Raw genomic sequence first — 14,920 nt, forward strand, 5'->3', positions numbered from 1 at the left:
TTAATCACTCTTGCACAGAAAAATGGTGCTGGAAGAACCTGAATGTTTTTTTTAACGATACATTTCTCCCTTTTGGGGATTATCCTATTCTCCAAAGAGGTCACAGGACATGTAATTAGCAGAGCAGTGTTATGAACTCTGTGATTTACAGAAAACTCAACTCCACGACAACAGAGGAGAGAGCGGTGTGTGTGTGAGCTGATTTGTGGCATTGCACATGCTGTTAGGGGTCTATGCCAACTATTTGAGCGTGGTTCTACAAAGAGCATCTGCAAAAAGCGTTCATTATCTCACCAAGATGTGGTACAAGCCTTAAGAATACATCTTCTGGTTTAAGACTTTAGTTGGAGATGTAAGGTTTGCAGAGGAGACATTTTTGAAAGAGACAGAATAGAAGAGGGTTTGGGGGGGTAGGAATTTGGGGAGATCAGTGGCAGGGAAGAAGATGAGAAAAGAGGGTTTGGGCACAGTGGGATTGAAGATGTGGTGAGTGGGAAACAGGGATATGAAAAGATGGAGAGAGACAGTAGCAGCAAGAAAGACACTAACTCATGTTTCATAAGTAGCAAAGAAGGAGACAGTTCCCCAAATGATGAAAATGAAATATGGAAGAAATGTTGGAACTATTATTTAACCTGAAATGTGTTTCTTTCGCTTTAATTGAACTGATAGAAAGATGTAGTGTATAGCACCTTAACGGCCACCTTCATGTCCATTCTGAATGATAAAACAGGTGGTTTTTATTCCAGCACATTTGGTATGTAGTAAAGCATGGTTTGGTTAAGTAGGTTAACACATACGAGAAATGTGTCTTGGTGTACATGGTGCATACATCAACACAGTTAAAGGCAGACTACTATCAGACACACTATTTAGTTACACCGCATCAAACAATGTCCTGAGAGTCATAATAATATACCGTTCTTTAGAGGTCAACAGAGGTCATTTCAAAGTGTTGGACATACAAACTTCTGCTGTCGTCTTTCTTGTGAGGACTATCTCGGTTCAGAATCTGTTTGCTGGTTCTTTTGGCTTTTGCACCTTCGAATTGGCCCCGGGATTGAATGTGAAGCTGAGTGACAGAAAGATAGATTGACACAAAGAGAAACAGACAGAACATTGGAGAAAGAAAGAGTTGCAGATCAAGATGGAGACACAATCACAGGGAGAAGAGAAAGACAAAATGGAACAGACGGAGGGGGGGGGGGGGGGGGGCTCGCTTCTAGAGTCAGACGGCATTGACCTTCACTCCATTCAGAACCATGCACAACATTCAGCACATAAGGCGACACCTGTGTGTGTGTGTGTGTGTGTGTGTGTGTGTGTGTGTGTGTGTGTGTGTGTGTGTGTGTGTGTGTGTGTGTGTGTGTGTGTGTGTGTGTGTGTGTGTGTGTGTGTGTGTGTGTGTGTGTGTGTGTGTGTGTGTGTGTGTGTGTGTGTGTGTGTGTGTGTGTGTGTGTGTGTGTGTGTGTGTGTGTGTGTGTGTTTTTTTATTTACTCGTAGGAGTTTGACTGCTAAGACTCTTTGACACACATGCTTCCCTATGTGTGTCTTTCTTGTTTACATGCTGATGTTGTTTATGCTAAGATGTGTGTGTGTGTGTGTGTGTGTGTGTGTGTGTGTGTGTGTGTGTGTGTGTGTGTGTGTGTGTGTGTGTGTGTGTGTGTGTGTGTGTGTGTGTGTGTGTGTGTGTGTGTGTGTGTGTGTGTGTGTGTGTGTGTGTGTGTGTGTGCCTGCAAACACAGTGTGTATCTTAATTGGACTCCATTCAAGTGTTTAATTACTCATTAGGGATGCTGCAAAGCAATCTATACACCAGCTTTCCCCCGTTCGCTCCCTTTGCGACTTCCAACCCACAGAGGCTCAAACGCTTTGACCCAAACTACATGGATTAGTTCACCTCGTCAATCTGGATCAACCCATCCATATTAGATGAAGATCCTCGAGGCATACAGTTAATAAGGCAGTCAGTCAGCCGGTGGGTTTGACACACTTTTTCATGTGAAAGATTAGTAGCCAGTCAGTCAGTCAGTCAGTCAGATTGCTGGCCATTCTTTTTCACCCAGTCTGATAGTGAGGTGATCAGTTAATAAGGCAGTCAGTCAGTGGGCCAACCAGCCTTAAGGCCTTTTATCTGGCTGATTCAGGGAGTTACATAATCGTGTTGTCACTCCGACAATCAATCTGTCAGTCAGACTGTCAATCAAAGAGTAAAAACCCGATAAACCAGGGCGACCCCAGGGTGCTGAGGGTGCACAGCGCACTGGCCCATTTCCTGTCCCTCTCTACTATCAATATCAAATATAGGCATACAAATGAGTCTCTTAAAACCCATTCAGTTAACTATGTCAACATTACCTATAGCAACTTTGCAAGTGCGCAGTTTTTGTTTGTGCACCCCATGTCAATTACGATAGCCTCGATAACAGAAGATCCTCTCTTAGGAAAACGAATTCCTACAAGATACTTAATAAAACAGTTTAAAGAAAAACAGAACGTTATAACCATCATGAAAGTAGGATTTGTTGCACAGACTGCATTTATACTGTGGAATAAAGTGGATAACCAAAAAAGTATAAAAACAAATGTATTAATAACTTAAAAAGGGGATATTATGAGCATTAAACAATACGCTCTTTCTCTTGTACCTAGACTTTTTACAGCAACACCTGAGTAATCTTCGTGCAGATTATGAGGCCATGAATATAAAACCAAGACACACAATGTAGTCTTTGGTTATGCAAAGTTGCTATCCTTGCCAAATGTAGAATGTTGTGTTGAAATGTATAAAAGAACGGAAATGAAAGAAATATATTGTTGGACATTTTGATCGACATCCGATCGTGTCCCAATCTGTGAAAAAGAAGGGGGGAAAAAAGTGTTTAAAATTGCATCAAAACCAGCTAAAGAATGCATGGTGGAATGAAAAATAAATCAGTGAAGTTCTCCTCTCTCTTCTTTAAACATTGACACTGCGGATACGTGACATTCCTGCAGGGTGCTGACACAAATCCCTTCTTGTCTCCGTGTTGAGAGATTCCCATTGGTGCGCTCGGACACCAGCCGTCAACTCCTTCTCACTGAGCTGTGGGCCAAACCTGTCGATACCAATACTGCCCTACTGCTGTTTACACTGCCAAAGCTGGTGCTGCATCATGGCGAAAAGCCCCCTCAGAAAACAGGGAGAGTGATACAGGCATATCATGCACTCTGTCTGTCAGCCTGTCAGCTTCTCCTCTCCTCCGTCTGACTCACTCGTCCTGCTTGTCCATCCATCAGTGGCTTTGTCGCTGTGTCTGTCTGGCTTTAGGTCTCTTTTCTCTCCAATCTTTTTTTGTTTTTGCTACCACATCAGCAAGGTGACAATAACCCTTCCGGGGGTTTTCTGGAGATTCTTTCCTGACAGGTTTTGTTATGTTAATTCAGTGCAGTGGGTGTCGGGTTGTCTGCATGTATGATGGGGCGCATGTTTGTGTGTGACAGTGTGTGTGTGTGTGTGAATTTGCCAGGGATTGGCAGAGGCGGCGGTTAATCCCCAGGGGGTCCGTGTTGCCCGTCTTGAAGAAATACATAATAACCTTTCAGAAGTGCTGAATGTCACCGCGCTGATCCACGGGCGACATCATTCAGAGTGACAGATGTGGAACTCCAAACAAAACAAAACTTGAGCTCGGGAATGTGAGTGTGTGACGGTTGCTGCAGTGTGTGATGTATCATATTGATGTGTTTTGTTTGGGATATTTCTTGTTGTCAGTGTTTGTGTGCGTGTGTTTACGTAGTAAGTGAGGATCAAGAGCGAATTTGCATAATTAAACAGCGTTGATTATGAATCCGAGTTCTTCCTTGTACACCAATTCCATTGTGTACTGTATGTTCTGAATGAATGTGTAATGTGTTTATATATATATATATATATATATACATGAGCCCTGGTATTCTATATTTATGTGCATAGTCATACTGTATATGTGCAGTTATGTTTCTCACCATGTGTTTGTGTAGGGGGAAGTATTTTCTTTGCCCCATATACCTAAGAAAGCTTCAGCAGCAATGCAGCGGGAGGCTCAGGCAGAGATGACAGCATGAGAAAGGAACATCTCCTGCTGAGAGAAAAGCTGTGTGTGTGTGTGTGTGTGTGTGTGTGTGTGTGTGTGTGTGTGTGTGTGTGTGTGTGTGTGTGTGTGTGTGTGTGTGTGTGTGTGTGTGTGTGTGTGTGTGTGTGTGTGTGTGTGTGTGTGTGTGTGTGTGTGTGTGTGTGTGTGTGTGTGTGTGTGTGTGTGTGTGTGTGTGTGTGTGTGGTGTGTGTGTGTGTGTGTGTGTGTGTGTGTGTGTGTGTGTGTGTGTGTGTGTGTGTGTGTGTGTGTGTGTGTGTGTGTGTGTATCAATTTTAAGCACTAGGAGGCAAGGTGGGGGGAAGTGAAAATGCTCGAATATGGGGGGAGAAATTTAAGACAGAGGAGAGACTAAGGAAGAGAAAACTGAACCAAGAATTAGACTCATGAAGATTGAGAATAAGGCAAAGTAACAATGTCAAAAGATGGAGCTCCTGGAGAGAAAGAAAAAGCAGAGCGAATAAATGAATCTGAAAGGAGAAGCGATGAAGATTGAGCGAAAGAAAGAGAAAAGGGAGCAAGAGACAGGAGAAGATGAAGATGGAGGAATATAAACGGAGTGTAATGTGGAGTTAATTGGAGAGACATCAGCGCTGCAGACAGAGAGAGCAACGTGATTGAGGCTACCTACGTTTTCTTCCTGCCAAAAACCAAAATGAGGTGAAATTGTGCATGTTTCAGATGCTTAATTTGAAATTTCACATTCAAAGGACTCCATATTTCCCTTTTAAACTGGGCCTGGAATTGACCGTAATTAGCCGGTGATGATGGTGCAATCTCTCCGTGTTGGTGTGTGGTGAGAGCCTACCGGATGTCCATTACTGTCAATAAGAGAATGATGATGTTTATTTATTTAGCACATTTAATAAGGCAGGAGTAGACTCAAAGTGCTTCGAGAAAGTATTACCCACAGTGCCTGCAGGTAGAAGTTAGCAACAAAAGTTTCCGAACTTCGAACTGCAAGAGTGAAGATCGCATGTTTAAAAGATGGAAATTGATCCACAGCTGGTTCCTCCACTTGCTCTTCTTGACTCCTTCTTCCAAGAATCATGGAGAAATGTGGATACTAAGCAATATGTTTTTCTCTACTATCAAAGAGAATAAGAAGTTTGATTTCACTGGGATATGCAAATGGTTGTGTTGCTTGTTATTTACCGTGGGATTCTGGTTTAAGGATTTTTCTAAATAAACACAGGTTATGTTAACATTCAGTTTCACTCAGCTAAAAAGCCCAGAGTGCTTTTCCTCCCTCATAAAACATTTGAAAAGTATCATTTGAATTGCCTTTGTGGGAATATGATACGTTATAGGCTCGGTATTACCAATACAGTTGATCAGGAATGTAGCATCATGCTAGCGCAGAATATGAATGGCACCACCTGCTCTTGGTCGTTCCTATATGCAAGAAATCCTCCACAGTTTAAGAAAATGAAGACCCAATCATCATGGGTGTGTGCCACTGCCTACCAATTAATGTGCAGAAATGTCCTGTAGTGGAAGCTTTGTTGTCATGCTTATGCTAATAAACACGTGGTGATGTTTAGGAAGTGACTGGTCGTTGAACAGCTGTGTCCCGTGTTAAAGTAGTGTTTTGTTGACTCATCCATCCATTCTAATTACTGCAGCCACTCAAGACTCTGTCATTTGAACATAAGCATCTGTTGTTTTTGGGGCACCTGCTGAAACAACTCAGTCTGTCGTTGTTTTTTAGGGCCAGTCTCTGTGCTTGATGCAACAGAACAGGGTGACGCTTGTTACAATGGAGGAAGGAGTATATTTAATAATTTATCCAAATAATAACACACATACAGTATATAGGGCATTGCAAAAAAACAGCACACATTGGAAAAGGAAAAGTTGTCAGTGTTTTTTTTTTGTTTACAAGGATGTTTTCCCGACCTTGCCAAACCCAGTAGGTCGAAGCGTTGCATCGATGCATTTCTCCGAGCTTCCCTTTGAAGCATATTTTGATCCAAAAACACGATGGAGTTTGGAAAGCAGTTTTTGTTGACTGACGTCCCGCGCCTAGAGCAGTGTTTTCTGTACTTTTTCCGCAGTCTGAGTGATGGAGGGAGATCAAGAAAAGCTGCAGCTAAAAAAAATGAAATGTCTGAATGGAGCGAGGGGTGACATAGTGAGGAGTGAGAGACAGCGAGGCGTCCTTTGATGTGTCGGTTGATCCGGCCTGCTGTTTAGGACGCAGGCAGGTATGGTAAACATCCGAGGCTTCTCCAACAAGCTTTGATCACAGCCATGCGGAGAGAGTTGATGTTGATGACTCAGAGTTACCAGAATACTAAGAAGAGTCCACTACACACAGACACACACACTTTTACTGTACGTACATCTACAGTACTTACATTGACGCACACTAAGGCTCCCATTATTTTTTCCCCTTAATCTTTCATTTCAATTTTTAAACTTCTCAGTTTCTATTTTCTTTTCAGCCTGACCTGCGTTCACAATACCATAAAACCTCAGTAAGAGATTTGTACATGTATTTGAGATCCAGCAGCCAAAAGCCGAGTCCTTTCGGCTGCCTCTGACTAACCTCACCACACAATTCAATCGCAGTGAAAGAGTGAGGAGAATCTGTGAGACATCAGGGGATTAGGGACTAAGCAAACCATCATAAAATATTGCACAGGTTTACACACTGACAATATTAAAAAGAAATTGCTTCAAGCTGCGGAACAGACAACTGGAAAAATAAGGTGTACTGAACACAGTGCCCTTCAACAGCAATCTGTTTTATGGTCATTTTTTTGTATAATGCTTTTTTTCATCAAAACTCTGCTAGGATTGAAATCAAAATATAGTATTAAATAATTTTCTGTCCTCCCTGAATTTAATTATCAGGTTTTTCCTCCTTTTGTTAGTTGTGTGTGGAGGAATAATAATGACTGTCAATATGCCAGAAATACAGAAAGTCCATTTTTTTCTGGAAAAGAAAGATAATCAGGATTTCTCACCCAGAAAATAAGAAGTATGTACACGGTTTCTTATCCCGCTGAATTTGTTAAAGAATTAGTGGAACTTTTTTATTTTGCACTGTACTTAGTCTACTACAGTGGTGGAATGTAACTGAGTACATTTACTCAAGTAATGAACTTAAGTATCATTTTGGGGTGCTTTTACTTGACTTGATTATTTCCATTTTCTGCTAGTTTGTACTTCACTTCATTTTTCTGAAATGGGGCGAAGCCTGCGAGCTAGTTCAGGCAGTCAACTCGAGCACTTATGCAGCATTCATACATAACGCCCCTTGCCACTCTACAACCAACCAAACAGAGTCTCCTTAATGTGCCGCTCTATTGAACCTGCCAGATCTCTCTCTATGCATTGCTTGCTGCTGCTATTGCTGCAGCTACTACCACGTCGCTGCTGCTCGCCTGCCCCACCACCACCCCAGCTTCCACCTGTAGGCTCTGGGGGTTAGTTATTTAATCATCACTCATCGTGCTATGTATATCTGTGGAGTGATGAGGCCCGAGCCTAGACGCCAAACTCAACTATATGCTGCTTCTAATAATTATGTTAAAGGGCCCATGTCATGGCCATTTCCACTGATCATAATTCCATTGTTGAGGTCTACTAGAATAGATTTATACTGTGCATTTTTCCAAACTCACATTGGTTTCTCATACAGCATCTCTGTAAACTACGTGTATTCACTGAATTTCACGGCTCGTTGTAGCTCCAAAAGCTCCAGCCCTCACCCTCCCTGTGAGCACAGTGTGCTCTGATTGGTCGGGACGTTGTGAATCGCGCTGAGCTCCGTGGAGGTGTTGTTTCCTTGTTTAGGATACATAGCGAAACACAGCCAAACTCATCCTGAGCACACACAAACTCACATCCGAAGTAAAAACAATAAGTGTGGCTTGATATTGAGTAAGAAAAAGGTTGATAAACGCTGTGAGAATGGGTCTGCAGAGAGAATTTCGCCGCGATCCCAACTGTCTGTTATCAGCCTGCAGCCAGGGAGGAGAAATCAGCTGAGCTGCCTGCTCCCTGCACACAGAGGTGTGTGTGAGGAAGTCCGTGGATTGGTCAATTTGGACCAATCAGCGGGGGCTTAACGTAACGGCTCCGCGGACGTAACATAACGGCTCCACGGATTGGTCCATTTCGTTCCGGGTACGGCTTGACATCATGTCGTACCCGGAACGAAATGGAAGAATCAAATGGACAATGACGTATCTCCAACGAGACGTTTTGTTGCACACTTGTAGATACTTTTCACACAAACACATGTTTACCTATTATACTATTCACTAGTGATTTACTCAGTGCTTTCCTAAATCTGCTCCATATTGACGAAGAACAACATTAAAACTCTTATATGTATTTTCTAGTGATAACATCGGAATAATATAATATTCTGTACAACACATTTATAAGAAGCATTCTGCACAACGAGTACTTTTGATACTTTAAGTACATTTAGCTGATAATACATACTTTTTCCACCACTTCCACTGTATCATGGCGTTTATTACGTTTTTATGATGGGATAGATTATTGTGTGTCATAAAATTAGACAATCCCAGTGAAAAGAAAAGTATATTTTCCCCCTTGAGGTATATAATCGGGCAGATAGTTGGATTTCACGCAGTGTCAATGAACATCATAGTCAAACACTCTACAATACATTTTGATTGTCACTTTTTGTTAGTGTTATGGCAGCTTCATGCATATCCCAGAGTATTATGATGTCTCTAATAGGTTTGATGGCGCTTAAATAATGAAGGGGGTAAAATGAAAGAGAGACACACCAAAACCTCCACTAACGACACACACAGACGTCACACACATAAGCTCTATGAGGAAGAGACATGCCGTAAGTGTGAGTGCATTCCAATGTCTTTTTCGCTGCTGCAGCTCCCGAGTTTAATTCCAAATGACACGCAGCCAGAGAGGAGGGAAACGGGGACGCACACACACACACACACACACACACACACACACACACACACACACACATCCACACACAACTGCACACCGACATTAACTGTATACCAGCGCAGAGGAGGGAAACGGGGGACGCACACACACACACACACACACACACACACACACACACACACACACACACACACACACACACACTCTCCTCTCAGCTGGGCATATTAGTAATGCAGACAGTGTCACAGGAGCAGGGCAGGGCGCTGAGTGGCTTAATACAACCTAATGTATCCTGGCACATTAGCCCTTTCTTGAATTGAGCATCCTCACTCATGGAGACATACTTTTCCTTCCAAGCTATGATTGAACCAAAACACACACACACACATACACACACCCACACACACATGCACTACATACATTCCATCGTATATGCCCAAACTAATACTCAGATGGTAGGCATCCATAAATGTATCAGTGCACAATCAATAAGCAGAGCACATTTGTCTCAGATGAAAAAGCACAGTGGTACAAATTGAAATAAAAAAACTCCATCTGCTCTTCCTCCAGCTGGCCTCCTCCTCCTCTTCTACTCCTTCTTTCTGCCTTTCTCTCCTCTGTCTGTCTTGTTTTACTTTAATTTCATGCAGTCTTGTTATCCTTCTCCGTCCCCCTCCCTCCTCTTTCTGATAGCTTTTGTCCTTATTCTGCACGTATATATATTCCTCCCATACTCTCTCTGTTCCCTCCGCTCTGTTCTTTTTATTCTCATTCTGTGCATCCCTCTCTCTGTTTCTCTCGCTGCTTTCCCCCTTTAGTTGTTAATCAGAGTTGATTGGGAGCAGAGAGAGCCGAGAGGAGCTCCCCAGTGGATCAATGCTTCTAAATGATCTGTTCAAGGATCCCTTTAGAACCTGCAAAACTCGCTCTGATAGGGCACCGAAGCATGAAGGCGCTCATTTCACATCTAACTCACTTCCTGATTTGCCCTCTGGGAGAGAGATAGGGTTGCCGTTGGAGGGATAATTTGTCCCAAAGCTAAATATCCCACTAACCAAAAGTGCTTAGACCAAAAATGTCTTCATTCCAGGCAATCAATTACTGCCAAGGTGAGGGGGAAGATGATGAATTTGTTTAAAAAGCTCAGTCTGTGTGTGTGCGCCCCCTGAGACGTCGAGATTGCCCAACAACTGTTTACGGGGCATTGATCGAAGACATTTTCCTGCTGCTCAAATTTACCGAGCTTCGAGAAACAAGATTTGCTAATGTGCTGCAGCTGAATTTAAGAAATGCTGTCGTTGTGAAACATCTGAAATTAAATTGATTATATTCATGATGAGCGCTAGTTTAGGCGTCCTCTATCGACGCAGGCGTGTGCACATGCCCGCAAAGGGATGTCACGCTGATGAATTTCAAACAGTCATCTGATATGTTAGATGGCTTTCTGAAGAGTGAGACTTGAATTTTGAATGAGCGTGGGTTGATAGAGATGCAAACAAATAAAAAAGATTATCAAGTCAAACCCTTGGGATATATTATTTATGGAGTGCTGGTAAATAAAATATCTAAAAATATCAAATATTAAAAAAAAACACTGATGTATTGTATTATTTCACAGCAGGGGGCTGATATGAAAGCAACATTATACATGAAACACTGTTGTGGTTGGACGAATACTACAATTTCGAGCCCTGACTCAGCGTTAAATGTGAAAAAATACGAGTTAAGCTTTAGTAAAATGTTGCTAATAGGTTACCACACGGTAAATATTAAGCTCTTGGGCTATTCCTATGATCTTTTTGTCAAAAAACAGACCAAAACCAGCAATTCAATTGATTTAACTATCAAGTATTGTGTGGGTAGCCTGAAGGGAGATATACAATAACTAATTTGCTAAAAACTATAATGCGTAGTTGCTTTTTAAGATACAAATGTATTCGTTTTAAGGAAGATGTATATCCAGAATCTCATTCATAAGATATATAACAGCCAAACCCACATTGTTGAAGCCATAGAGTATGGAGAGAGAGAGAGAGAGAGAGGCTCCATATTGTTGGTTTTAATCGTTTAATGGCATTTGTTGACAATAACAAAAATATAGAATATCGGTTGCTTTATCCTTAAGAGAGACTGTTTCACTCCAGTGAGTTTAAAATTATAAACATATGTAGTATAATGTAAGCAGCCATATGTTTTTTAATATACTCTAACTGCCTTCAGTCTGAAAAGCGATTGGGGAGCCTCCAACTGGGTTCAAGCTCCATATTATGAATCCATATGCTCCATGCATTATTAGAACACAAGCTCTTTGACTAAGTGCCAGAAGCAGAAACATAACAAGGACATCTAACACAATGTATACCATGGACAATGTGTGCATATACTAATATTTCTTCTCCAGTAACCTCTGACCCACTTCTTTTCACCATGCCTACCCTCGGTGATCCGATGTGTACGGTGCTAAGTGGGCATTCACCACAGAATCTATACTCTGCTTTAGGGGCTGAGGGATAATAATGTGCGCTCTCTACCATCACATGACCCACTTCTCTTGAGTATCTGAGGAGAAGGCTCTCAGTGCAAAAAAATATTCCTCACATGCTAATAATTCCCATGAAGCATAGCTCGGCAAGCTTTATTTAAATTAAATTGGGTTACCATGCGAGGTTTTATGGCGTAAACAGAGGGATTGTTATTGATTTTTTTTCATTTTCCTCTTGTTTATTAAATCGAAAAAAAAGCATCCTCCGGGTTTGAATTTTTGCTGCAGTTTGAAATGACTCAGGTTGTTTGATGACCCTCTATCAGAAAGCATTTGTTGAAGCGTCCTTGAGCAATGCGTGGAGTCTCCAAAGGTTGCTTTATTGGAGCTGACTTTTTCAGATCTCCCTCTGGAGATGTTCAGGCACATAAATGTCCTCACAGCGAGGATAAGATTGCATATAATTACGGCCACAGCATGACTGAACTAAGTGGACACTCAGGGCTGTTCTCTGTATGCTGTGCAATCATACAGAAATCCAATACAACTAGTAAATATTCATAGTATTGTGCTGGATGTATGGAAAGATTTTCTTCTTAAAACAAGCTTGACAGTATCTCATTACACCTCAGTAAACTTTTCCCGAAGCCTTCTCACCCCTGTAAACTGATTCTCTGTGTATCCTTGAGACTGTTTGTGAGTATTTATATTCATGAAGAAGTTTGTATTCATTGTTTGCTCTGTGTCTTGCAGGTTCTGGCACGGAGAGTACAGGGTGGCAGTGAACATTAACGACTACCTGGACATCTACTGCCCTTACTACGAGGGCCTTCCGTCCCACGGGCGCATGGAGCGTTACATCCTGTTCATGGTCAACCACGAGGGCTACACTTCCTGCCAGCACAGGATGCGTGGCTTCAAGCGCTGGGAGTGCAACCGTCCCAGCGGCCCCGACGGGCCCCTGCGCTTCTCGGAGAAGTTCCAGCTCTTCACTCCCTTCTCCCTGGGCTTTGAGTTCAGGCCTGGACACGAGTACTACTACATCTGTAGGTTATCAGCCAGGCAGTGTGTGTTTCTGTGTGACATTGAGTAGAGAGTGTTTGTCATGTGAATGTGTCTTTGCTTGCGTGTTAGCCAAACTATGATTTTTATAAACGATATGTAAATACGCAATCAAGATAAGTTGATTGAGAGAGTTCTCAAACACAACACACACCCACTGACGGGCACACACACACACCTTCCATCTCTCAGTCGCTCCCCTTAATCTCTCACTCTGTTTTTCTTGATGTATCTCTCTGCATCTGTCGCGATCATAAGTGGTGTGCTCAGCAAAGTGGTAAAAATGTCACCAGGCGTAGTTTGTAATCATTTTTATATTAGCTGTATTGATGTCTCTGCTCACTTCAACAAGCGATGCATTACTATCGCAGATGGGCTTTACCCCCTGAGACTGTTTTTCTGAACAGTTAAAAAGCTATCATTCGCGCACCAGGCATGGGGACAAGTAGTAGCTTCAAATTACTCTTAAACATTGTTTTCAGCTGCTCGCTGTGCCAGATGGATGGAATAGATTTACCCCATCCGGACTGTTTAGTGCAAGATCAGTGAGTAATCGCAGAAAAGCACGTTAAATTGACTTTCAAAAGCTTTCCTGTCAATGCCTAAACTTTCTGTCACTGCACAGAGAAGTGCCACTTTTTTCTAAGAGCTGCTGCGGGCTTGTGACAAAACATTTCACTGTTTGAAGTGGCACACCAGAAGGGAGAATGTGTGGAAAGTAAATGACTCTTCTGAGAGAACACAGTCATAATTCACAAAATCACAAGAAAGCACATGTTAGGAGAATGTATGCATAGGTTTCTGTAAGTGTTTGAACAAAGTTTTTAGTCTGTCACCGCCTTGTCAGTTGAGGATTGAAACTCATTTACAAAAAGCCATCCTATAGTAGTTCATTATTTCTCTCCTATATCTCTTATAAAATGACTTTTCTTTAAAACCAATTTAAAAGGTCCACTTCTAGCCAGTTTAGTTTTGTGTTAACTCTCTGAAAGTCATACCAAACCTTACCTGCTCTTGGTATCTTTTTCAGAATTTATCACATAGAAAATGATCCTATGGCATGTCAGCCACTGTGCGCCCGGTGCTGGTCTCTTCATTTCCCAGCTGTGTTTCTGCTGACTGACAGCTGACCTTAACCTTTCAGTAGGAGATGATGCATTCTCGCCGTGACACATAATGGGATAAGGGTCCTCTTCCATCAGTTTCAGGCCGGCATACAAGTGGGACATATCTCTTGATGGAGTTTTTTGCCCTTGGGTACAGAATCTGACCTTACAGTAATACTGTCCTTATTCGGTCATCGGCTGGAGTGATCAGCAAAGGCAAACAAATAGTCCTTGGCAGATATAGATTCAATTTGTTGTAATATTTCTTTCGAATGCAGTGACACCATTTAAAGAGTCTCTATTATGTGTATATTTAATGAGTTCCCTCCATCACTATTTGATTTATTTACTTTTATTAATGAGCACTTACACACACACACACACACACACACAGCACAGTATTTGCAGATACTTAATCGCCCCATTCTGTTGTCCACACTGTCACAAAGACACAGCAGGCGAGAGTCACAGAGCCAAAGAGGCGAAGATAACAGCCACCCGATGTCCTACTGCACTTTTCCCAGTCCACGCACGCACGCACACACACACACACACACACACACACACACACACACACACTTTTGTTTTCAGCCTCATGTAAGGATGGACAGGGCCCCTCCAGAGTTGTATAGTTGCTGACTATAGTATTGTCTTTCTGGGACCCCTGAGGGGAATGTGTAGTCCACAAGATTGGAGTGTGTGTGTGTGTGTGTATGTGTGTGTTTGTGTTATGGGGGGAGGACTGGTTGTGGGGTCAGTTGTCAAGTGATTGTGAGTCCGTGAAAGGCCATGTCCATCATCCTGACTGACAACCCTGCATGTTTTGTCTTTCACCGTCCCTCACTAGCTCTTACACACAGTCACACACAGTCACACACACACACACACACACACACACACACAAGCACACACGCACAGGTCGGTAATGATGTGGAACTACAAAGGCATTTTGACATTCTAACCACCCATCCATTCAAATGAGTTGATGTTATTTGTGTGGCATTTTTGTGGATAATATTGATCTGTGATGGGGATGTGCGGCCAAACCTGTGTGAGTGTGTGCCTGTGTGTGCACGTTGGTTTGTGTATTTGTCGTGAGGTTGACATGTTGACAGGTCTGCTCCACCCCTTACTTCTCCCAGCTGCCATCTGATGAGGTTGAGTGATTTTCAATGGCTTTTTTCAGCAGAGGCTCGATTGTGGATGTGCTGGGAAACAGAGGCACTGGAAGAGCTGATAAGGCTTTCAAGAA

General features: G+C 42.4%; 1 protein-coding gene across 2 annotated transcripts in view; it reads left to right on the forward strand.

Moving 5' to 3' along the window:
• efna2a (ephrin-A2a) overlaps window positions 1–14,920 on the forward strand; it is a 72,612-nt gene that overhangs the window by 52,021 nt on the left and 5,671 nt on the right. For both annotated transcript variants that reach the window (XM_034144369.1, XM_034144370.1), the window contains exon 2: window positions 12,254–12,546. In XM_034144369.1, coding sequence (XP_034000260.1) covers window positions 12,254–12,546 — 293 coding nt within the window. The remainder of the gene's footprint in view (window positions 1–12,253; window positions 12,547–14,920) is intronic.

This window comes from Trematomus bernacchii, unplaced genomic scaffold, assembly GCF_902827165.1.
Source record: "Trematomus bernacchii unplaced genomic scaffold, fTreBer1.1, whole genome shotgun sequence".
Classification (NCBI taxonomy): Eukaryota; Metazoa; Chordata; class Actinopteri; order Perciformes; family Nototheniidae; genus Trematomus; species Trematomus bernacchii.